The sequence below is a fragment of the Salmo salar genome, chromosome ssa19 (genome assembly GCF_905237065.1).
Source record: "Salmo salar chromosome ssa19, Ssal_v3.1, whole genome shotgun sequence".
NCBI classification, from domain to species: Eukaryota; Metazoa; Chordata; class Actinopteri; order Salmoniformes; family Salmonidae; genus Salmo; species Salmo salar.
Window position 1 is genome coordinate 68,952,868 of NC_059460.1, and position 24,808 is coordinate 68,977,675.

The following is a 24,808-nucleotide window of genomic DNA, read 5'->3' on the forward strand; positions in this document are numbered from 1 at the left end:
TCCGCCTTTGTGCAAGGAGGAGCAGGAGGAGCACTGCCAAAGCCCTGCAAAATGACCTCCAGCAGGCCACAAATGTGCATGTGTCTGCTCAAACGGTCAGAAACAGACTCCATGAGGGTGGTATGAGGGCCCGACGTCCATAGGTGGGGGTTGTGCTTACAGCCAAACACCGTGCAGGACGTTTGGCATTTGTCAGAGAACACCAAGATTGGCAAATTTGCCACTGGCACCCTGTGCTCTTCACAGATGAAAGCAGGTTCACACTGAGCACGTGACAGACGTGACAGAGTCTGGAGACGCCGTGGAGAACGTTCTGCTGCCTGCAACATCCTCCAGCATGACCGGTTTGGCGGTGGGTCAGTCATGGTGTGGGGTGGCATTTCTTTGGGGGGCCGCACAGCCCTCCATGTGCTCGCCAGAGGTAGCCTGACTGCCATTAGGTACCGAGATGAGATCCTCAGACCCCTTGTGAGACCATATGCTGGTGCGGTTGGCCCTGGGTTCCTCCTAATGCAAGACAATGCTTGACCTCATGTGGCTGGAGTGTGTCAGCAGTTCCTGCAAGAGGAAGGCATTGATGCTATGGACTGGCCCGCCCGTTCCCCAGACCTGAATCCAATTGAGCACATCTGGGACATCATGTCTCGCTCCATCCACCAACGCCACGTTGCACCACAGACTGTCCAGGAGTTGGCGGATGCTTTAGTCCAGGTCTGGGAGGAGATCCCTCAGGAGACCATCCGCCACCTCATCAGGAGCATGCCCAGGCGTTGTAGGGAGGTCATACAGGCACGTGGAGGCCACACACACTACTGAGCCAGAATTTGGCTTGTTTTAGCCTGTTGGGGATCTTATCCCGATATCGGGATTCATTGTCAAGAGACCAGGGCGGGAAATTCAAAAACTGCAAGAATCTAATAATTTCAATTTCTCAAACAATCAACTATTTCTCACAATTTGAAAGATAAACATCTCCTAAATCCAACCACATTGTCCGATTTCAAAGAGGCTTTACGGCGAAAGCATAAAGTTAGGTTATGTTAGGAGAGTACATTGAAAATAGCTGTGTGTAATGTTTTGTCAATTCAAAGACAGGCGTCACCATAAGCGGATAACCAGCTAGAATTATGCACCAACCTTTGACAATCTTCCTCAGATGACACTCCTAAGACATTATGTTACACAATACATGCATTTTTTGTTCCATCAAGTTCATATTTATATCCAAAAATAGCATTTTACCGAAGCGGTGAAAATCAGATTTTTTTTTTCTCTCAAATGCTTCCGGTGAACAACGTTACAAATCACAAAATTACTATTCGATAACATTGGTAAATTATATTATTGTCATTCAAATATTCATAGTTTAACATTTCGTAAATGCTACTGCAATGCCAGATTTCAAAATTTACTTTACTGGGAAATCACAATTTGCAATAAACCGGGTGCTGTGCTAAGAACAATAGGCTAGGCTATACAGGTTAGCACCATCTTGTACCCATGTAATATCAAAATTACTATTGTCAATATTCCCTTACCTTTGATTCTCTTCATCCATTGGCAATTCCACGCATCCCAGGTCCACTGCAAATGTGGTTTCTTTCAACAAAGTTCATAATTGATGTCCAAATAACTCCAAGTTGTTCCATGTTGTTAGCGCTTCGGTAGGCTACTAAAAAGTAGCGGGGGGAGTCACGGCGAAAAGTAAAAAAAATAATCTATTTACATTGTTCAAACATGTCAAACGTTGTTTAGCATCAATCTTTAGAGCCATTTTTAACGTGAAACATCAGTAATGTTTCAACCCGACCTCTCCTGTGTCTTGAAAAACGTCTTTGAAAAATGTATCGCATCACATGATTGCGCAGGTGCAGCCAATAATGAAGTGACGACATCCCAGGGAGGTCAACTTCTCTTCCTTGCCATCCGGTCTCTGTTCATCATAGACGCTTCAAACAACTTTATAAAGATCGTTGACATCTAGTGGAAGCCGTAGGAGTTGCGAAATGAATCCTTTCTCACTATGGTATCTATAAAACAATGACACTAAATAGTACAGTCACAAAATTCAATTTTTTTTGGATCTATTTTTCACAGGTTTTTGCCTGCAATATGAGTTTTGTTATACTTACAGACACCATTCAAACTGTTTTAGAAAATTCAGAGTGTTTTCTATCCGAATGTGTTAATAATATGCATATCCTAGCTTCTGAGTTGGTGTAGGAGGCAGTTAAAAATGGGCACATATTTTTTTCAAAATTTCTCAATACTGCCCCCGAGCCCCAACAGGTTAAGGACATTACATCAAAGTTGGATCAGCCTGTAGTGTGTTTTTCCACTTTAATTTTGAGTGTGACTCCAAATCCAGACCTCCATGGGGATAAATTGGATTTCCATTGATTATTTTTGTGTGATTTTGTTGTCAGCACATTCAACTATGTAAAGAAAAAAATATTTAATAAGATTATTTCTTTCATTCAGATCTAGGATGTGTTGTTTAAGTGTTCCCTTTATTTTTTTGAGCAGTATATATATATATATATATATATATATATATATATATACACCCACTTGGGAGCCAGGCCCAGCCAATCAGAATGAGTTTTTCCCCACAAAAGGGCTTTATTACAGACATAAATACTCCTCAGTTTTATCAGCTGTCCGGGTTGCTGGTCTCAGGTGAAGAAGCCGGATGTGGAGGTCCTGGGCTGGCGTGGTTACATGCTACTCTCCGTTTATCATATATGCATAGTCACTTTAACTATACATTCATGTACATACTACCTCAATTGGGCCGACCAACCAGTGCTCCCGCACATTGGCTAACCGGGTTATCTCCATTGTGTCCCGCCACCTACCACCCGCCAACCCCTCTTTTACGCTACTGCTACTCTCTGTTCATCATATATGCATAGCCACTTTAACTTCTCTAGGGTACGTGGGACGGTAGCATCCCACCTGACCAACATCCAGTGAAATTGCAGAGCGCCAAATTCAAAAACAGATATACTCATATTTCAAATTCATAAAACATACAAGTGTTATACATCGGCTTAAAGATTAACTTCTTGTTAATCCAGCCGCTGTGTCAGATTTCAAAAAGGCTTTACGGCGAAAGCAAATCATGCGATTATTTGAGGACAGCGCCCAGCAGACAAATCATTACAAACAGTTACCAGCCAAGTGGTAGTAGTCACAAAAGTCAGAAATCGCGATAAAATGAATCACTTACCTTTGATGATCTTCATATGCTTGCACTCACAAGACTCCAATTTACTCAATAAATGTTTGTTTTGTTCGATAAAGTCCCTCTTTATATCCAAAAACCTTTGCGCATTTTGTTCAGTAATCCACAGGCTCAAAGGCAGTCACAACAGGCAGACGAAAAATCCGAAAAGTATCAGTAAAGTTTATAGAAACATGTCAAACGATGTTTATAATCAATCCTCAGGTTGTTTTTAGTAATAATAATCAATAACATTTCAACCGGACAAAAGCTTTGTCAATATAAAAGGAAAACAAGAAAGGCGTGCTCTCGGTAGTGCGCATGAAGAACCTTTGGGACACTGCAGTGTCCACTCATTCAGACTGGTCTTACTCCCTCATTTTTCAGAATACAAGCCAGAAACAATTTCTAAAGACTGTTGACATCTAGTGGAAGCCATAGGAAGTGCAATTTGAGTCCTAAGTCATTGGAATCTGTATAGGCAGTCTGGCAAACTACAAACATAAATAAAATCCACTTCCTGGATGGGTTTTTCTCAGATTTTTGCCTGCCATATCAGTTCTGTTATACTCACAGACATTATTGTAACAGTTTTGGAAACTTTAGAGTGTTTTCTATCCAAATCAACCAAGTATATGCATATCCTAGCTTCTGGGCCTGAGTAACAGGCAGTTTACTTTGGGCACGCTTTTCATCCGGATGTCAAAATACTGCCCCCTACCCTAGAGAAGTTAACCATATCTACATGTACTTACTACCTCAATCAGCCTGACTAACCGGTGTCTGTATGTAGCCTCGCTACTTTTATAGCCTCGCTACTGTATATAGCCTGTCTTTTTACTGCTGTTTTATTTCTTTACCTACCTATTGTTCACCTAACACCTTTTTTGCACTAGAGCCTGTAAGTAAGCATTTCACATTTCACCTGTTGTATTCGGCGTACGTGACAAATAAACTTTGATTTGATTTGGGGTTGGATGTACTGACAAGTTCTCTAAAATGATGTTGGAGGATGCTTATGGTAAAGAAATGAACATTCAATTATCTGGCAACAGCTCTGGTTGACATTCCTGCAGTCAGCATGCCAATTACACGCTCCCTCAAAACTTGAGTCATCTGTGGCATTGTGTTGTGTGACAAAACTGCACATTTTATAGTGGCCTTTTATTTTAGAGTGGCCTTTTTAAGGTGCACCTGCGTAATGATCATGCTGCTTACTCAGCTTCTTGATATGCCACACCTATCAGGTGGATGGATTAACTTGCAAAGTAGAAATTCTCGCTAACATGGATGTAAACAACATTTGAGAGAAATTAGCATTTTGTGCGTATGGAACATTTCTGGAATCTTTTATTTCAGCTCATGAAACATGGGACCAACACTTTACATGATGCATTTATATTTTTGTTCAGTATATATAAAGGAAGAGATGCTTAGGCCTAACCCCAGAGAGATAGAGATATTTATGGCACCTGACCACACAACTGAACAGTAGTCCAGGTGCGACAAAACTAGGGCCTGTAGGTCCTGCCTTGTTGACAGTGCTGTCAAAAAGGTTGAGCAGCACCTTATCATGGACATACTTCTCCCCATTTTAGCTACTGTTGTATCAATTTTAGAGTGTAATGGAACACGAAGGAATGGAGACTAGTCACTTTAATAATGTTTACATATCTGGCATTTCTCATCTCATATGCGCAAGCAAGATGGCGCCGACAGAGATGGTCACCTCGCTTCGAGTTCTTAGGAAACTATGCAGTATTTTGTTTTTTTATGTGTTATTTCTTACATTGTTACCCCAGGAAATATGAAGAATTATTGGATATAAGAGCCAATGTCCAGTCTCTTGACAACAAGGTAGAGTAAATTCCAGCAAGGGGTGCCTTCCAGAGAGACATCAGAGATTGTAACATTCTCTGTTTCACGGAAACATGGCTCTCTCGGGTTATGTTGTCGGAATCGGTTCAGCCACCGGGCTTCTCCATGCATCGCACCGACAGAGATAAACACCTCTCTGGGAAAAGGAAGGGTGGGGGGTGTATGCTTCATGATTAACGACTCATGGTGTAATCATAACAACATACAGGAACTCAAGTCCTTTTGCTCACCCAACCTAGAATTCCTTACAATCAAATGCCGGCCATTTTACTTACCAAGAGATTCTCGTAAGTTATAGTCACAGCTCTGTACATTCCCCCTCAAGCAGACACCAAGACAGCCATCAAAGAACTTCACTGAACTATATGCAAACTGGAAACCATATATCCTGAGGCTGCATTTATTGAAGCTGGGGATTTTAACAAAGCAAATTTGAGAACAAGGCTACCTAAATTCCACCAGCACATTGATTGCGGGACACGCATGGGCAATACCCTCGATCACTGCTGCTTTAACTTACGCGATGCAAACAAAGCCCTCCCCCGCCCTCCTTCAGCAAATCTGACCATGACGCCATCTTGCTCCTACCGTCTTATAGGCAGAAACTCAAACAGGATGTACCAGTGATGAGAACCATTCAATGCTTGTCCGACCAATTGGAAGCCACGCTTCAAGATTGTTTTGATCACACGGACTGGAATATGTTCCGGTCAGCCTCAGAGAACAACATCAACCTATACGCTGACTCGGTGAGTGTGTTTATAAAGAAGTGCATTGGAGATGTTGTACCCACTGTGACTATTAAAACCTACCCTAACCAGAAACTGTGGATGGATGGCGGCATTCGCGTGAAACTGAAAGCGCGATCCACCGCATTTAACCATGGAAAGAGGTCTGGGAATATGACTGAATGTGAACAGTGTAGTTATTCCCTCCGCAAGGCAATCAAACAAGTGAAAGGCCAGTACAGGGACAAGGTCGCAATTCAACTGCTCATCCACGAGATGTATGTGGCAGGGTCTACAGGAAATCACGGACTACAAAAAGATAACCAGCCACGTCACGGACACCGACGTCACACTTCCAGACAAACGAAACACCTTCTTTGCTCGCTTTGAGGATAATACAGTGCCACTAACAAGGACTGTACACCCCCCCCCCCCTTCTCCGTGGCTGACGTGAGTAAAACATTTAAACGTGTTAACCCTCGCAAGGCTGCTGGCCCAGACGGCATCCCTAGCGGTGTCCTCAGAGCATGCGCAGACCAGCTGGCTGGTGTGTTTATGGACATATTCAATCGCTCCCTATCCCAGTTTGTTGTCCCCATCATGAAGTGCTTCGAGAGAAAAGGATCATATCACCTCCACCTTACCAGCCACCCTAGACCCACTTCAGTTTGCTTACCACCCCAACAGGTCCACAAACGACGCAATCGCCTACACACTGCACAATGACCTATCCCATCTGGACAAAAGGAATACCTATGTAAGAAAGCTGTTCATTGACTACAGCTCAGCATTCTACACCATAGCACCCTCCAAGCTCATCATCAAGCTCATCATCAAACTGGAGGCCCTGGATCTCAACCCCGCTCTGTGCAATTGGGTCCTGGACTTTCTGACGGGCCGCCCCCAGGTGGGGAAGGTAGGAAACAACATTTCTACTTCGCTGACCCTCAAGTTTAAACTTGGATTAGCTAACACAACGTGCCGTTGGAACACAGGTGTGATGGTTGCTGATAATATGCCTCTGTACGCCTATGTAGATATTCCATAAAAAATCTGCCGTTTCCAGCTACAATAGTCATTTACAACATTAACAATGTCTACAATGTATTTCTGATCAATTTGATGTTATGTTAATGGTCAAATGTTTTTTATTTTCTTTCAAAAGCAAGGACATTTCTAAGTCGCCCTAAACTCTTGAACGGTAGTGTATATACGTTTTTTTCTATACTATTCTAATGTATCTTAGTCCGTTCCGCTCTGACATCGCTCGTCCATATGTATAAAGTTTTAATTAATTCCTATTTAGATTTATGTGTATTGGGTATATGTTGTGTAATTTGTTAGATATTACTTGTTAGATATTACCACACTGTCGGAGCTAGACGCACAAGCAATAACATCTGCTAATCACGTGCAATTGATCAATAAAATGTTATTTTATTTGATCAATATGTTTTGACCATGACAGTTTAGTCACCTCAACTTGATCAATTTCCACATTATTTATTACAAGATTTAGTTGAGGTTTAGATTTTAGTGAATGATGTGTCGCAAATACAATGATTTTAGTTTTATTCCTTGCCACCCACTCTGAAATGAATTTCAACTCTTTAAGTGTAGTAGCTGTAGTAGCTGTAATGTATAGTGTTGAGTCGTCCGCATACATAGACACTCTGGCTTTCCTCAAAGCCAGTGGTAATTCATTAGTAAAGATTGAAAAAGGTAATGGGCCTAGACAGCTGCTTTGGGGAATTCCTGATTCTACCTGGATTATGTTGGAGAGGCTTCCATTAAAGAACACCCTCTGTGTTCTGTTAGACAGGTAACTCTTTATCCACAATATATCAAGGGGTGTAATGCCATAACACATACGTTTTGCCAGCAGCAGACTATGATCGATAATGTCAAAGGCCACATTGAAGTCTAACAAACAACATTTCTATCATCAATTTCTCTCAGCCAATCATCAGCCATTTGTGTACCGTAATTTCCGGACTATTAAGCGCACCTGAATATAAACTGCACCCACTGAATAAATTTTTTTTTAAATTTTGAACATAAATAAGCCGCACATGTCTATAAGCCGCAGGTGCCTACCGGTACATTGAAACAAATTAACTTTACACAGGCTTTAACGAAACATGGCTTGTAACAAAAATAAATAGGCTTTAACGAAACACGGCTTGTAACAAAAATAAATAGGCTTTAACGAAACACGGCTTGTAACAAAAAATAAAAAAAATAGCAGTAAGCTTTATTTGTCTTTTTGCACTGAGTCAATTCCTCACGCTGCTGTTTCCAACGTCTTATCATCGACTCATGAAGACCAAGCTCCCGTGCAGCAGCTCTATTTCCTTTTCCAAAAGCCAGATCAATCGCCTTCAACTTGAAAGCTGCATCATATGCATTTCTCCGTGTCTTTGCCATGATGAGGGTGACAAAATGACTACGGTAATCAGAATGATGGGAAGTTTGAGAGCGCTCGATTTCATCTAAACAGTAAACAAAAAAGTTGTTTGACCTTAACCCGTTCGGCAATTTCATTGGTTTAACAGGTGCATGTTTATCAATAATTGAAAAAAAGCAAGCGTCCCACCTAGCCCATAGAGGTTAAGAAACTGACTGTTAAGGCTTCATGGAATTGAAAATCTGTATGGTTTATTAAAGACATGTGGCAAATGGAGTTGCTAATAAGTCTGGCAAAAAAAGAAGAAACTGTATTTATGAAGCCAAGATCATTGATATAAAGAATGATGGGAAAGTACTTTAAATGAAATTATGAGCAGAAAGACAAATTCAACTCCATCTTTCACCGATTCAGATGGCTTATTCATCACAAAACCACTGATGTTGCCAATTATTTACATTATTACTTAAATGGCAAAGTGGGCAAACTTAGGCAGGAAATGGCAACAACAAAATAATGAGCCATCGTACTCATGCATAAAAAAACAAATAATGAAAAAAAAGCATTGCAAATTTGAATTTTGTAAAGTTAGTGTAGGAGAGGTAGAAAAATTATTGTTATCAATCAATAATGATAAACCTTCTGGCACTGACAACTTAGCCACTCCTATGTGTCATATATTTAATCTGAGCCTAGAGGAAAGTCTTTGTCCTCAGGCCTGGAGGGAAGCCAAAGTCATTCTGCTAGCTAAGAGTGGTAAAGTGGCCTTTACTGGTTCAAACAGCAGACCTATCAGCTTGCTGCCAACTCTTAGCAAACTGTTGGAAAAAAATAGTGTTTGACCAAATACAATACTATTTCTATGTAAATGAATTAACAACAGACTTTCAGCATGCTTATAGAGAAGGGCACTCAACATGTACTACACTGACACAAATGACTGATGATTGGTTGAAAGAAATTGATAATAAGAAGATTGAGGGCGCGGTACTGTTAGATTTTAGTGCAGCCTATTGACCATAACCTGTTGTTGAAAAAACATATGTGTTATGGCTTTTCAACCTCTGCCATATCGTGGATTCAGAGCTGTCTGTTTTCTTTAATGGAAGCTTCTCTAATAACAAACATGTAAAGTGTGGTGTACCACACGGCAGATCTCGAAGCTCTCTACTCTATTTTTACCAATGACCTGCCACTGGCATTAAACAAAGCATGTGTGTCCGTGTATGCTGATGATTAAACCATATACACATCAGCAACCACAGCTAATGAAGTCACTGAAACCCTTAACAAAGAGTTGCAGTCTGATTTTGGAATGGGTGGCCAGTAATAAACTGGTCCTGCACATCTCTACAACTAAGAGCATTGTATTTGGTACAAATCATTCCCTAAGTTCTAGACCTCAGCTGAATCAGCTGAATGGTGTAGCTATTGAACAAGTTGAGACTAAATTACTTGGTGTTACCTTAGATTGTAAACTGTCATGGTCAAAACATATAGATTCAATGGTTGTAATGATGGGGAAAGGTCAGTCTGTAATAAAGAGATGCTCTGCTTATTTGACACCACTGTCCACAAAGCAAGCCGTGCAGTCTCTAGTTTTATTTTAAGGTATCTTGATTATTGTCCAGTCATATGGTCAAGTTGTCACGTCCTGACCAGCAGAGGGAGTAGTTGTTTAGTATTTTGGTCAGGACGTGGCAGAGGGATGTTTGTTTTGTATGGTGGGTTTTTTTTGTGTGTTGTAGAGGGGTGTTTGATTTGTGTGTTCCTGGGTTTTGGGTGTATGTTCTAGGTTAGTATGTTCTAGGTTGTATTTCTGCATTCTGTCTAGTTTAGGTTTTCTATGTTTAGGTTTGGGTGCTGGACTCTCAATTGGAGGCAGGTGTTTCTCGTTGCCTCTGATTGTGAGTCCTATATATGGGTAATTGTTTGGTGTAGTGTTTGTGGGAGATTGTTTCTTGTTTTGCCTGTGTGAGCATGACAAGACTGTTTTGTTGTTCGTGCGTTTTGTTTTGTTGTTTTTGGTGTTCTCGTTATTTAAAATAAATATTAAAATGAGCATCCACATTCCTGCTGCGTTTTGGTCCTCCATTCCCGACGACAACCGTTACACAAGTGCTGCATATGAAGACCTAGTTAAGCTGAAGCTGGCCCAGAACAGATTCGCACGTCTTGCTCTTCATTGTAATCAGAGGCCTAATATTAATACTATGCATGCTAGTCTCTCTTGGCTAAGAGTTAACCATCTTAAAACAATTCCATATGTTAGCTTAGTAGAAACCCAGCCACCAGCGCTGAGGTCTTTTTAAGGGCACTTGATTTAATATAACATGCTTTTAAAATGCAATATTGGTGCTCAATTTCTACTTAAAATATGAATGGGATGCAAAAGACACTCATTTCTATTCAAAATGCTCTAAGCAGAGAAAGGTGAGACTCTCATGAGCACGTACACAAGCCCACAAGCCTCAGAAGACTCGTCTGAAGGTAGCCCAGTAACAGTTTTTTTTTTTTAATATGGAAGTATAAGCATATGGAAGTATTTTAGGGCCTAAAAAAGGGATTAAATATGGGTAAAGAAATATATATATACTGCTCAAAAAAATAAAGGGAACACTTAAACAACACATCCTAGATCTGAATGAAAGAAATAATCTTATTAAATACTTTTTTCTTTACATAGTTGAATGTGCTGACAACAAAATCACACAAAAATAATCAATGGAAATCCAATTTATCAACCCATGGAGGTCTGGATTTGGAGTCACACTCAAAATTAAAGTGGAAAACCACACTACAGGCTGATCCAACTTTGATGTAATGTCCCTAAAACAAGTCAAAATGAGGCTCAGTAGTGTGTGTGGCCTCCACGTGCCTGTATGACCTCCCTACAACGCCTGGGCATGCTCCTGATGAGGTGGCGGATGGTCTCCTGAGGGATCTCCTCCTAGACCTGGACTAAAGCATCCACCAACTCCTGGACAGTCTGTGGTGCAATGTGGCGTTGGTGGATGGAGTGAGACATGATGTCCCAGATGTGCTCAATCGGATTCAGGTCTGGGGAACGGGCGGGCCAGTCCATAGCATCAATGCCTTCCTCTTGCAGGAACTGCTGACACACTCCAGCCACATGAGGTCTAGCATTGTCTTGCATTAGGAGGAACCCAGGGCCAACCGCACCAGCATATGGTCTCACAGGGGGTCTGAGGATCTCATCTCGGTACCTAATGGCAGTCAGGCTACCTCTGGCGAGCACATGGAGGGCTGTGCGGCCCCCCAAAGAAATGCCACCCCACACCATGACTGACCCACCGCCAAACCGGTCATGCTGGAGGATGTTGCAGGCAGCAGAACGTTCTCCACGGCGTCTCCAGACTCTGTCACGTCTGTCAGGTGCTCAGTGTGAACCTGCTTTCATCTGTGAAGAGCACAGGGCGCCAGTGGCGAATCTGTTTCTGACCGTTTGAGCAGACACATGCACATTTGTGGCCTGCTGGAGGTCATTTTGCAGGGCTTTGGCAGTGCTTCTCCTGCTCCTCCTTGCACAAAGGCGGAGGTAGCGGTCCTGCTGCTGGGTTGTTGCCCTCCTATGGCCTCCTCCACGTCTCCTGATGTACTGGCCTGTCTCCTGGTAGCGCCTCCATGCTCTGGACACTACGCTGACAGACACAGCAAGCCTTCTTGCCACAGCTCGCATTGATGTGCCATCCTGGATGAGCTACACTTCCTGAGCCACTTGTGTGGGTTGTAGACTCTGTCTCATTCTACCACTAGAGTGAAAGCACCGCCAGCATTCAAAAGTGACCAAAACATCAGCCAGGAAGCATAGGAACTGAGAAGTGGTCTGTGGTCCCCACCTGCAGAACCACTCCTTTATTGGGGGTGTCTTGCTAATTGCCTATAATTTCCACCTGTTGTCTATTCCATTTGCACAACAGCATGTGAAATTTATTGTCAATCAGTGTTGCTTCCTAAGTGGACAGTTTGATTTCAGAGAAGTGTGATTGACTTGGAGTTACATTGTGTTGTTTAAGTGTTCCCTTTATTTTTTTGAGCAGTGTATTTATATATACATACAGTACCAGTCAAAAGTTTGGACACACATCCTCATTCGAGGGTTTTTCTTTATTTCTACTATTTTTTTACATTGTAGAATAATAGTGAAGACATCCAAACTATGAAATAACACATATGGAATCATGTCGTAACCAAACAAGTGTTAAACAAATCTAAATATATTTTATATTTGAGATTCTTCAAAGTAGCCACCCTTTGCCTTGATGACAGCTTTGCACATTCTTGGCATTCTCTCAACCAGCCTCATGAGGTAGTCACCTGGAATGCATTTCAATTAACAGGTGTTCCTTGTTAAAAGTTAATTTGTTGAATTTCTTTCCTTCTTAATGCGTTTGAGCCAATCAGTTGTGTTGTGACAAGGTAGGGGTGATAAGAAGAGCTCAAATAAGCAAAGAGAAATGACAGTCCATCATTACTTTAAGACATGAAGGTAAGTCAATTCGGAAAATTTCAAGAAGTTTGAAAGTTTCTTCAAGTGCAGTCGCAAAAAACATCAAGCGCTATGATGAAACTGGCTCTCATGAGGACAGCCATAGGAAAGGAACACCCAGAGTTACATCTGCTGTCAAGGATAAGTTCATTAGAGTTAACTGCACCTCCAATTACAGCCTCAAAAAATGCTTCACAGTGTTCAAGTAACAGACACATCAGATGACCTGGCCTCCACAATCACCTGACCCCAATTGAGATGGTTTGGGATGAATTGGACCGCAGAGTGAAGGAAACGCAGTCAGCAAGTGCTCAGTATTTTAGGGAACTCCTTCAAGACTGTTGGAAAAGCATTTCTCATAAACCTTGTTGAGAGAATGCCAAGACTGTGCAAAGCTGTCATCAAGGCAAAGTGTGGCTACTTTGAAGAATCTAAAATTAAAAATATATTTTTACACTTTTTTGGTTACTACGTGATTCCATATGTGTCATTTCATAGTTTTGATGTCTTCACTATTATTATACAATGTAGAAAATAGAAAAAAATTAAGAAAAACTTTTGAATGAGTAGGTATGTCCAAACTTTTGACTGGTACTGTATATAAAAGAACCTTTATTTTTTCAGGACCATGTCTTTCAAAGATAATTCGTAAAAATACAAATCATTTCACAGATCTTCATTGTAAAGGATTTAAACACTGTTTCCCATGCTTTTTCAATGAACCACAAACAATTAATGAACATGCACCTGTGGAACGGTCGTTAAGACACTAACAGCTTACAGACGGTAGGCAATTAAGGTCACAGTTATGAAAACGTAGGACACTAAAGAGGCTTTTCTATTGACTCTGAAAAACACCAAAAGAATGGTGTCCCTGCTCATCTGCGTGAATGTGCCTTAGGCATGCTGCAAGGAGGCATGAGGACTGCAGACGTGGCCAGGGTAATAAATTGCAATGTCCCTACTGTGAGACGCCTAAGACAGCACTACAGGGAGACAGGACGGACAGCTGATCGTCCTCACAGTGGCAGACCACGTGTAACAACACCTGCATAGGATCGGTACATCCGAACATCATACCTGCGGGACAAGTACAGGATGGTAACAACAACTGCCCGAGTTACACCAGGAATGCACAGTTCCTCCATCAGTGCTAAGCCTGTCCACAACAGGCTGAGAGAGGCTGGACTAAGGGCTTGTAGGCCTGCTGTAAGGCAGGTCCTCACCAGACATCACCGGCAACAACCGTCGCTGGACCAGACAGGACTGGCAAAAAACTGCTCTTCACTGACGAGTCGTTGTTTTGTCTCACCAGGTGTGATGGTCGGATTCACGTTTATCGTCGAAGGAATGAATGTTACACCGAGGCCTGTACTCTGGAGCGGGATCGATTTGGAGGTGGAGGGTGTGTCATGGTCTGAGGCGGTGTGTCACAGCATCATCGGACTGAGCTTGTTATCATTGCAGGCAATCTCAACGCTGTGCGTTACAGGGAAGACATCCTCCTCCCTCATGTGGTACCCTTCCTGCAGGCTCATCCTGATATGATCCTCCTGCATGACAATGCCACCAGCCATATTGCTCGTTCTGTGCGTGATTTCCTGCAAGACAGGAATCGCAGTGTTCTGCCATGGCCAGCGAAGAGCCCGGATCTCAATCCCACTGAGCACGTCTGGGACCTGTTGGATCGGAGGGTGAGGGGTAGGGCCATTCCCCCCAGAAATGTGTGGGAACTTGCAGTTGCCTTGGTGGAAGAGTGGGGTAACATCTCACAGCAAGAACTGGCAAATCTGGTGCAGTCCATGAGGAGGAGATGCACTGCAGTACTTAATGCAGTTGGTGGCCACACCAGATACTGACTGTTACTTTTGATTTTGACCCCCCCTTTGTTCAGGGACACGTTATTCCATTTCTGTTAGTCACATGTCTGTGGAACTTGTTCAGTTTATGTCTCAGTTGTTGAATTTTGTTATGTTCATACAAATATTTGCATATGTTAAGTTTGCTGAAAATAAATGCAGTTGACAGTGAGAGGACATTTCTTTTTTTGTTGAGTTTATATGCTCAGGTATAGGATAGATTCTTCAAAACAAACTTCCCTTTGATACATTTTTTTGACTATCTGTTTTGCCATGTACAGTATGAATGTTATTTAATACATTTCTATGGGCTAATAGCAGTAAGGCCACATTTTATGTTTAATCAAATAATGTTTGAATGTAGTATATATTTTATACTTACAGGTGTCCTAAAATTCTAAATCAAATACTGTAGCTAAATGGTCCTGGTTTGACCATCTTAAAACAATTCCATATGTAAGTATTAAAAGTAGAATACCAGACCCCGGCCCTTAGGTCTTTTTAAGGGCACTTGATTTAATATAGCAGGCTTTTAAAATTCAATATTGGTGCTCAATTTCATCTTAAAATATCAACGGGACGCAAAAGGCACTCATTTTGTGTAACAACAAAAGTGACCAAGGCAAGATGAGGAGCTCTTTACAGGTGTGGGGGGGGGGGTCTAAATATAGGGGATAGGGAAAGAGGGGAGGGGAGAGGGGACATGGCAGAACATAGAAGATGAGACTGTTAGGGTCATACATAGGGCAGGAAAAAGGAGAGAATGTGAGGCAGGATTTAGAAAAGAACAGAGGTGAAGGTAGTGTATTGGGAGAGAAGAGGGTGTGGGACAGGACCTACAGTATAGTGCTAGGGTAGAGTATGTTGCAAAAGGGAAAGGGCTGAAGTGGTATAACAGGGCAGTAAAGGACACCTGTGAGCATCTTGTGAGCAGTTGTCCAGCTACTTCTCTGACCACCACTGTCTGTCTCCCACTACAGGTGATAGTGTATGTGGAGGATGCCAATGACGAGGCACCAGTGTTCACCCAGCAGCAGTACAACCGCCTGGGTCTGAGGGAGACCGCTGGCATTGGCACCTCTGTCATCGTAGTACGAGCTACAGACCCTGACACTGGTGAGTGTTGTAGTGTAACATGATGTACTACAGTACCCATAACCCTCTGTACAAGCTGGTTTTATTGATAACATATACATTATAATGTACACTAGTACAGTATGTATTGATAAGGAAACGGGACAACATTATGTTAGCTTTATTTACTCAAATAAAATAGAATATTCTGTACAGAGCATTATGGGCACTGTAGTACATAGATAGGTATGTGTAGCAATACATGACTACATACTTAAAAAAATGTTTTTACATTCATAATTTTTTTTTTTTCTCTTCTCTCTCTTGTTTTGCCTCCCTTTGCCCAACCTCCTTCCCTCTATGATTTTCCCTGTCTCTCCCCGTCTCTCCCTCTCCTCCCCTCTATCCTCCCATTCCTCCATCCAGGTGACGGCGGGGCGGTGGCCTACGCCCTGGACTCCGGCTCCGACCGTAAGTTTGATGTGGACGTGAGCACGGGCCTGGTGACCACTGTAGACTACCTAGACTACGAGACCAAGACCAGCTACCTGATGAACGTGTCAGCTACCGACCAGGCGCCGCCGTTCCACCGTGGCTTCTGCATGGTTTACGTGACCTTACTTAATGAGCTGGACGAGGCGGTGGCGTTCTTCTCTGCGGGCTACGAGGTGTCACTCCTGGAGAACATCGCCACAGGAACGGAGGTGGTGCAGGTGCAGGCACAGTCGGCAGACAACCTCAACCAGCTGTCGTATCGCTTTGACCCGGACACATCGCCAGCCGCCCTCGCCCTCTTCAAGATCGACAGTATCACGGTGAGTTGGTGGACAGCCTGGGGTGTAACACCGTATTAGCATGTCTCACTCTTATTGGACAGTTGGATTAAGGTCAATTCCATTTAAATTCAGGAAGTAAAGAGCAAATCCAATTAGGATTTTCCCTCGAAAGCATTCTTCTTGAATTGACTGAATTGAAATGGAATTTAAACCCAACCCTGTTGGATACTGTACACTGCTCAGCATATATAATACTAGGATAAATCAGGTTGTTTGTTAATTTGTTTTACTCCTTTCTCCCTCTCTTTCTCATTCTCCTTCTCCCTGTCCATCCCCAGGGCCGTATCACAGTCACAGGGCTGCTGGACAGGGAGAAGGGGGACCTCTACACCCTGACTGTAGTGGCTGACGATGGGGGACCCAAAAAAGACTCCACTGTGGTATGGCAGTCGCTTCTTTTTTTCTTAATTTATTTTTCTTCTTGTTTTGACAGTAGTTGCTTTTTATTCCCGGTTGTCAGGTCTCATCTGTTTTCAATAATAAACCGCGTCACAATGTTTTTATCTGTTTTGTTGTAGAAATCGTCAGTTAATGACAGTCTTTATTTTCACCTCTTTACTGCTATCTCATGGGGAAATTGCAGAAGGTAGGTGTTGCTCAGATTACTGTTTTAATTCAAAGTTTTAATTCAAAGCTTAATGAAGTGTGTGTGTATGTCACAAATGTACTTTTGTTTTATTTTTCAAAAGCATACCATGTTAATCAATTTCAATTCAAAGTTTTGTGGCATCTTAGCCTTCTTGTCAATGCCAATCCCTCATTGGCTTTGTCTATACATGTGACAGGTGTCAATCACCATACAGGATGAGAATGACAACAGTCCAGAGTTTGATATCACATCTGATTCATTGGTGGAGATTCCAGAGAACACACCCATCGGGAAGAGAGTGGCTGTGGTGCTTGGGCGCGACAAAGATGCTGGGAAAAATGGACTGGTGAGGAGAGAGAGAAGAGAAGAGAGAGAGAGAGAGAGAGAGAGAGAGAGAGAGAGAGAGAGAAGATCTTCACCTGCTCTCCCTGCTCTCTTTCAACTCACTCCATCCCCTCCTCTTTGTCTCGCTCTCTAAGGTGTACTTCAGGCTGGTGGCAGGGAACATGCAGGATGTGTTTGAGATCCGGACAGTGAACCACACCTATGGAGAGATCTACGTCAACTCCCCTCTGGACCGAGAGTCTGTTGACCGCTACCTGCTCAAGGTTAGACACCTGGGTCACGTTCTATAAGACCCGAGAGTCTGTTGACCGCTACCTGCTCAAGGTTAGACACCTGGGTCACGTTCTATAAGACCCGAGAGTCTGTTGACTGCTACCTTCTCAAGGTTAGACACCTGGGTCACGTTCTATAAGACCCGAGAGTCTGTTGACCGCTACCTGCTCAAGGTTAGACACCTGGGTCACGTTCTATAAGACCCGAGAGTCTGTTGACTGCTACCTTCTCAAGGTTAGACACCTGGGTCACGTTCTATAAGACCCGAGAGTCTGTTGACCGCTACCTTCTCAAGGTTAGACAACTGGGTCACGTTCTATAATACCCGAGAGTCTGTTGACCGCTACCTTCTCAAGGTTAGACAACTGGGTCACGTTGTATAACCATGTTTCCAAAGTCATACGATTTAAAAAAAATCATGACAGCTCTGATGGAAACAGGCATTTCGGTACAATTTTGTAAATGCCGACAGATCCTTTGTTCGTTTGACATGTGATCTTTTTGTGTTGGTAAAATTAATTATGTGAGAAATGGCGGTGGAAATGCCTTTATGCGCTAATATTGATATAATAACCATAATATCGAAAGAAACTTGGAGTCACGCGATGATATGGTGTGTGGTCCTCCCACTACGACTCTGGAAACCATGCAGTTTATTAGGCTACAGATTAAATAAATTACGATGAACTTCACAGGGTGGTAAAAGTGCATGGTGATCTTGATAATCTTTTCAGCTAAATATTGAGAGTCTTATTCTGGTGACATGATGATCAATGCTTGATTGCCATTTGACAAATAAAAATATTCTTGCTCTTATCCATAATAATCTCATGTAGACTAGCCTACCCGCACAACCAGCACAGGCACTCCAGATTGAATTTAACTAGGCAAGTCGGTTAAGAACAAATTCTTATTTACAAGGACAGCCTACTCCTTCCTCCCCGTCGGGCAATTGAAACCCGATCTCTCATGTGCCCTGCCCACATGACACAGGGATTCTTTAGCTAAATAGCCCAGTACTGTACTGCCGACCGTCACGTTGTACAGCGCCCTATTTTCCGTTCCATCGTAACAGAAACCCAGAGAGTTTTTCGTTTTTCTTGGAATAGAAACACCATAATATTAATCAAATTAATTAAGCAAGTACCAGTCAAAAGTTTGGACACACCTACTCATTCCAGGATTTGTCTTTGTTTTTACTATTTTATATATTGTAGAATAATAGTGAAGACATCACAACTATGAAATAACACATATGGAATCAGTTAAGAACAAATCTTATTTACAAGGACAGCCAACTCCTTCCTCTCCATCAGGGAATTGAACCCCAGTCTCCCACGTGCCCGAATTCTGTAGTATAGACATGGCCTGCTCTCCCTCATGTAAGGAATTAGGCACTTTTGCATGTTTACTACAGTATGTATTGTAGGCTATGTTTACTTGTCGGACTGCACAGCAGCCTAAAAAACAAATGCAGGTGGCTTATAGTACTGTATTTCGTCATCGGCATCTTTATGCTTTCGTAATGAAAAATAATCTTTCAAAATGCAGATGTTGATTTAGTTATGGATCCATAACGAATTACTATGGGAATAAATATCACTGATTTACAGAAATATTGGAACAAAGTTGTCTAATGAAGTCAAACAATTTAGAATCCGCCAATCCTTTTATGCTGTAGCCTACTCTCGACCGTCACGTGGTACAGAGCCATATTTTCCATTCTATCCTAATGGAAACCCCGAGTATTTCGTTTTTCATGTAAAAGAAACACCATAATATTAATCAAATTAATTAAGCCAAATTTCTTAAAATCAATCCCATATACTATGTTATTACAAAAAAGGTTTGAAATTCTCTGGTAATGCCAATATGGAAGACTATCAAATGCTTCTCAAAGATGTCCTCTGGTGGTCAAACTAGCACTAACTCGCATTAACAGAAAAAATGGCTGACATTTAGATAATGTGACATAGAATGCTGCAGCAGCCTCAAGGTGTGCTGCAGTATGACACAACTTTTAAAGGAGCAACCACTGTACCTGTACTGTAACTGCGAGCTGTTGACTAGAGCACATGTGCCAAGACCAGAGAAGGCACATTTGCTATTCAACGCAACAGTTTTTGTGACAAAACTATCGGTAGAGTTGAAAATGCAATGGAAACACATTGAAATACATTTATTCAGTGCATGATAACTTAAGCGGAAAAAGTACATTTTGTGTGCACTACGTCATCACGCATAGATTTTTACCTGCAACAAGTCAATTTTGTGGAAACACCACTGGTGGATGAATGCGCATTTATCCACCAGTGGTGTTTCCAAAAAATTGACTTTCCGCTTAAGTTTTCATGTCGTTATGCAGATTCTACAATATTTGCATGAAAATCTGTCGCCAATTAGATGGAAACCTAGCTATTAAGGCACAAGGTAGAAAAACATTATGCAGTGGAAAATGAAATGATAGCTTCTTATTAGACAACTTCAGATTGTCCGTTCCTGTTTGAGTCTATTTTCTTCCATTTCGTGCCATTTCGTTCCATTTCTACCGCTTACTGTTAAAATGCCACATTCAGGCTTCTCAGTCAGGAAACATATGACAATTACATGTACTCAAGCTACATAGGATGAATATGAAGTATTATTATCCAGCATGTCAGCACATGAGCATGTTTTCATTTTTAAATGAATGTTTTGCCAATGCGTGTGCATCCATACGTTGTGTACACATACAGTAATTCCATTGCAGTGTGCTGTATATCCATGTTTATTAATACAAAAACATTGTTTTAATTGAAATATTAGCTATTGCCTGAAGCTGAAAAATATAGGAAATTCAAAGCTAATTTGACCTATGAATTAACAATGTTTTTCAGCATACACAGCTTAGATACCTTCTAGAGGACAGTATGTTTATTGATCTACTGTACTTCCACAACAGATGTACTCACATTGGATTGGTTGATTAGGATTCCCAACTTCTCTCAAACCGCTTTATACTCTTAGAGTAGATTTATCCCATTAATGTCCTTGGTAATGTAAACTTATTTTTGATGTAAGACACACATGCAATCTGGGAATCTTGACATATACCCATTGGTTCTTGAAGGGGCAATCTAGAGTTCAAAACAACAACAAACCCAACTACCGCACCACTCTTTCAGTAAAAAGCTGAGGAACAGGGGTAGTGAAATGTAACCACCTCAAATTCATCAATAGAGCTATGGATACAAAAAATAAAAATGTAACCATATTCAGAGGCTACACAGTGTTTGTTAAAAAAAATGATTTGTACAAACAATTGAATAGAACAAGCATACAGTGCCTTTGGAAAGTAAAGTGGATTGCAAAAGTATTCACCCCCTTTTCATTTTTCCTATTTTGTTGCCTTACAACCTGGAATTAAAATATATATTTGTGGTGGTTTGTATCATTTGATTTACACAACATTATCCTGCTGGAAGGTGAACCGCCTTCCCAGTCTCAAATCTCTGGAAGACTGAAACAGGTTTCCCTCAAGAATTTCCCTGTATTTAACGCCATCCACCATTCCTTCAATTCTGACCAGTTTCCCAGTCCCTGCAGATGAAACATATTCCCACAGGATGATGCTGCCACCACCATGCTTCACTGTGGGGATGGGGTTCTAGGGTGATGTGAGACGTTGGGTTTGCGCCAGACATAGCATTTTCCTTGATGGCCAAAAAGCTCAATTTTAGACTCATCTGAGCAGACTACCTTCTTCTATATGTTTGGGGAGTCTCTCACGTGCCTTTTGGCGAACACCAAATGTGTTTGCTATTTTCTTCATTAAGCAATGGCTTTTTTTCTGGCCACTCTTCAGTAAAGCCCAGCTCTGTGGAGTGTAGTACGGCTTAGAGTGGTTCTGTGGATAGATTCTCCAATCCCCACGATGGAGCTTTGCAGCTCCTTCAGGGCTATCTTTGGTCTCTTTGTTGCCTCTCTGATTAATGCACTCCTTGCCTGGTCCGTGAGATTTGGTGGGCGGCCCTCTCTTGGCAGCTTTGTTGTGGTGCCATATTCTTTCCATTTTTTAGTAATGGATTTAATGGTGCTCCATAGGATGTTCAAAGTTTCTGATATTTTTTTATAACCCAACCCTGATCTGTACTTCTCCACAACTTTGTCTTGGTGGTGCCCCTTGCTTAGTGGTGTTGCAGACTCTGTGGCCTTTCAGCACAGGTGTGTATTTACTGATATCATGTGACAGATCATGTGACACTTAGATTGCACACAGGTGGACTTTATTTCACATATGCATATGCGCCCACCACTTTTCTGTTTTTTTGGGGGGGGGGGGGTAATTTTTTGAAACAAGTAATTTTTTTATTTCACTTCACCAATTTTGACTATTTTGTGTATGTCCATTGCATAAAATCCAAATAAAAATAAATTTACATTACAGCTTGTATTGTAACAAAATAGGAAAAACACCAAGGAGGATGAATTCTTTTGCGAGACACTGTAATCAGACCCCTTGACTTTTTTCACAATTTGTTAGGTTACAGCCTTATTCTAAAATTGATAACATGTTTTTTCCCCTCATCAATCTACGCAGAATACCTCATAATGACAATGCAAAAACAGGTTGTGAGAAATGTTGGCTAATTTATATAAAATATAAACGAAATATCACATTTGCATTAGTATTCAGATCCTTTACTCAGTACTTTGTTGAAGCACCTTTGGCAGTAATTACAGCCTCAAGTCTTCTTGGGTATGGCGCTACAAGCTTGGCACTCCTGTATTTGGGGAGTTTCTCCCATTCTTCTCTGCAGATCCTCTCAAGGTTTGTTTGGTTTGATGGCGAGTGTTGCTTCACAGCTATTTTCAGGTCTCTCCAGAGATGTTTGATCAGTTTCAAGTCCAGGCTCTGGTTGGGCCACTCAATTACATTCAGAGACTTGTCCCGAAGCCACTGCTGCATTGTCTTGGCTGTGTGCTTAGGGTTATTGTCCTTTTGGAAGGTGAACCTTTGCCCCAGTCTGAGGTCCCGAGCACTCTGGAACAGGTTTTCATCAAGGATCTCTCTGTACTTTGCTCCATTCATCTTTGGCTTGATCCTGACTAACCTCCCAGTCCCTGACACTGAAAAACACCCCCATAGCATGATGCTATCACCACCGCGCTTCACCATACGAATGGTGCCAGGTTTACTCCAGATGTGACGCTTGGCATTCTTGGTTTCATCAGACCAGAGAATCTTGATTCTCATGGTCTGAGAGTCTTTAGCTGCCTTTTGGCAAACTCCAAGCAGGCTGTTATGTATGTTTTACCGAGGAGTGGCTTCCATCTGGCCACTCTACCATAAAGGCCTGATTTGTGGAGTGCTGCAGAGATGGTTGTCCTTCTGGAAGGTTCTCCCATCTCCACAGAGGAACTCTAGAGCTCTGTCAGAGTGACCATCGTGCTCTTGGTCACCTCCCTGACCAAGGCCCTTCTCCCCCGATTGCTCAGTTTGGCCGTGCAGCCAGCTGTAGGAATTGTCTTGGTGGTGCCAAACTTCTTCCATTTAAGAATGATGGAGACCGCTGTGTTCTTGGGGACCTTCAATGCTGTAAAACGTTTTTGGTACCCTTTGCCAGATCTGTGCCTCAACACAATTCTGTCTGTCACTACGGATTATTCCTTCGACCTCATGGCTTGGTTTTTGCTCTGACATGCACTGTCAATTGTTGGACCTTATCTTGACAGGTGTGTGCCTATCCAAATCATGTCCAATCAACTGAATTTACCACAGGTGGACTCCAATCAAGTTGTAGAAACATCTCAAGGATAATCAATGGAAACAGGATGCACCTGAGCTCAATTTCGAGTCTCGTAACAAAGGGTCTGAATACTTATGTAAATAAGGTATGTTTTTGTATTTGTAATATATTTGAAAAAAAATCTGTCATTATGGGGTATTGTGTGTAGACTTCTGAGGATTGAAAATGATTTAATACATTTTAGATTAAGGCTGTAACGTAACAAAATGTGGACAAAGTCAAGGGGTCTGAATACAAACTGTATATTTTGGATTCTGATGGGGTACGACAATTGGACTAAGCTCAAGTGGCATTTATTATATATACACACTACCGGTCAAAAGTTTTAGAACACCTACTCAAAGGTTTTTTCTATATTTTTACTATTTTCTACATTGTAGCTGGTTGAGAGAATGCCAAGAGTGTGCAAAACTGTCATCAAGACAAAGGGTGACTATTTGAAGAATCTCAAATATAAAATATATTTGGATTTGTTACTACCTGATTCTATACAGTATGTGTTATTTCATTGTTTTGATGTCTTCACTATTATTCTACAATGTAGAAAATAGTCAAATTTAAGAAAAACCCTTGAATGAGAATAGTTTTTTTCACGCTTTTTATGGAAACTGAGGGGGCACAAGTTTGAACTGAGGGGCCCCATATAGCCCTCTCTTGGAGCCGGGTACACATCCGGATTGTTACTACCAATATTACAATCAATTTTTTGTGTATTCTGCTGTTTTTCTCCAAATAAAATAGAGATGGGTGAAAGCAATTGGCCACGTTAGATACTGCCGGTGGCATGTGATAGGCTACAGCTGCGGGAAGCAACTGATTTTGGCATTCACACCTATGTGAAGATAGCCACAATAATGGAATTTGCAGTTCTCCTTCAAAATAAAGGTTCCCCATTGAAAGTGATGCAAACAGATACAAATAGTGGAATCATGCCATATTTGGACTAGATAATGCTAAACAAGGTTGGAATGTTGTTATATAAATTAAACAAAAGACAAAAATTGGTTCAATTGACACAAAAAAGAAAATAGCTATTGAAATTTTAGCGGCGTAGCTCATATTAGGTAACTTAACTGTGGGAAATCACCTCACTATACAGCTTATTGTGGTATTGACATTCATATTGTGATGTACAGCCTATGTTAACCTACAGATTACAATTCTGAGGAGTTCACACACATATTAGCGTCATAGCTTTTATTGCAGGACTCTGAAACCACTGTTCTCACCAGTCAACCTACCCACTGGGCAAAAACTGGTTGGATCAACAATGTTTGCACGTCATTTCATCACA

General features: G+C 41.7%; 1 protein-coding gene across 3 annotated transcripts in view; it reads left to right on the top strand.

Annotated features, from left to right (window-relative positions):
* The window catches only part of LOC106579432 (cadherin-23), a 706,260-nt gene that overhangs the window by 497,310 nt on the left and 184,142 nt on the right, over positions 1–24,808 (top strand). For 2 of the 3 annotated variants that reach the window (XM_014159337.2, XM_014159338.2), the window contains exons 30-35: positions 15,589–15,724; positions 16,109–16,497; positions 16,797–16,898; positions 17,102–17,104; positions 17,304–17,453; positions 17,587–17,715. In XM_014159337.2, coding sequence (XP_014014812.2) covers positions 15,589–15,724; positions 16,109–16,497; positions 16,797–16,898; positions 17,102–17,104; positions 17,304–17,453; positions 17,587–17,715 — 909 coding nt within the window. The other variant, XM_014159340.2, reaches the window with a different exon arrangement.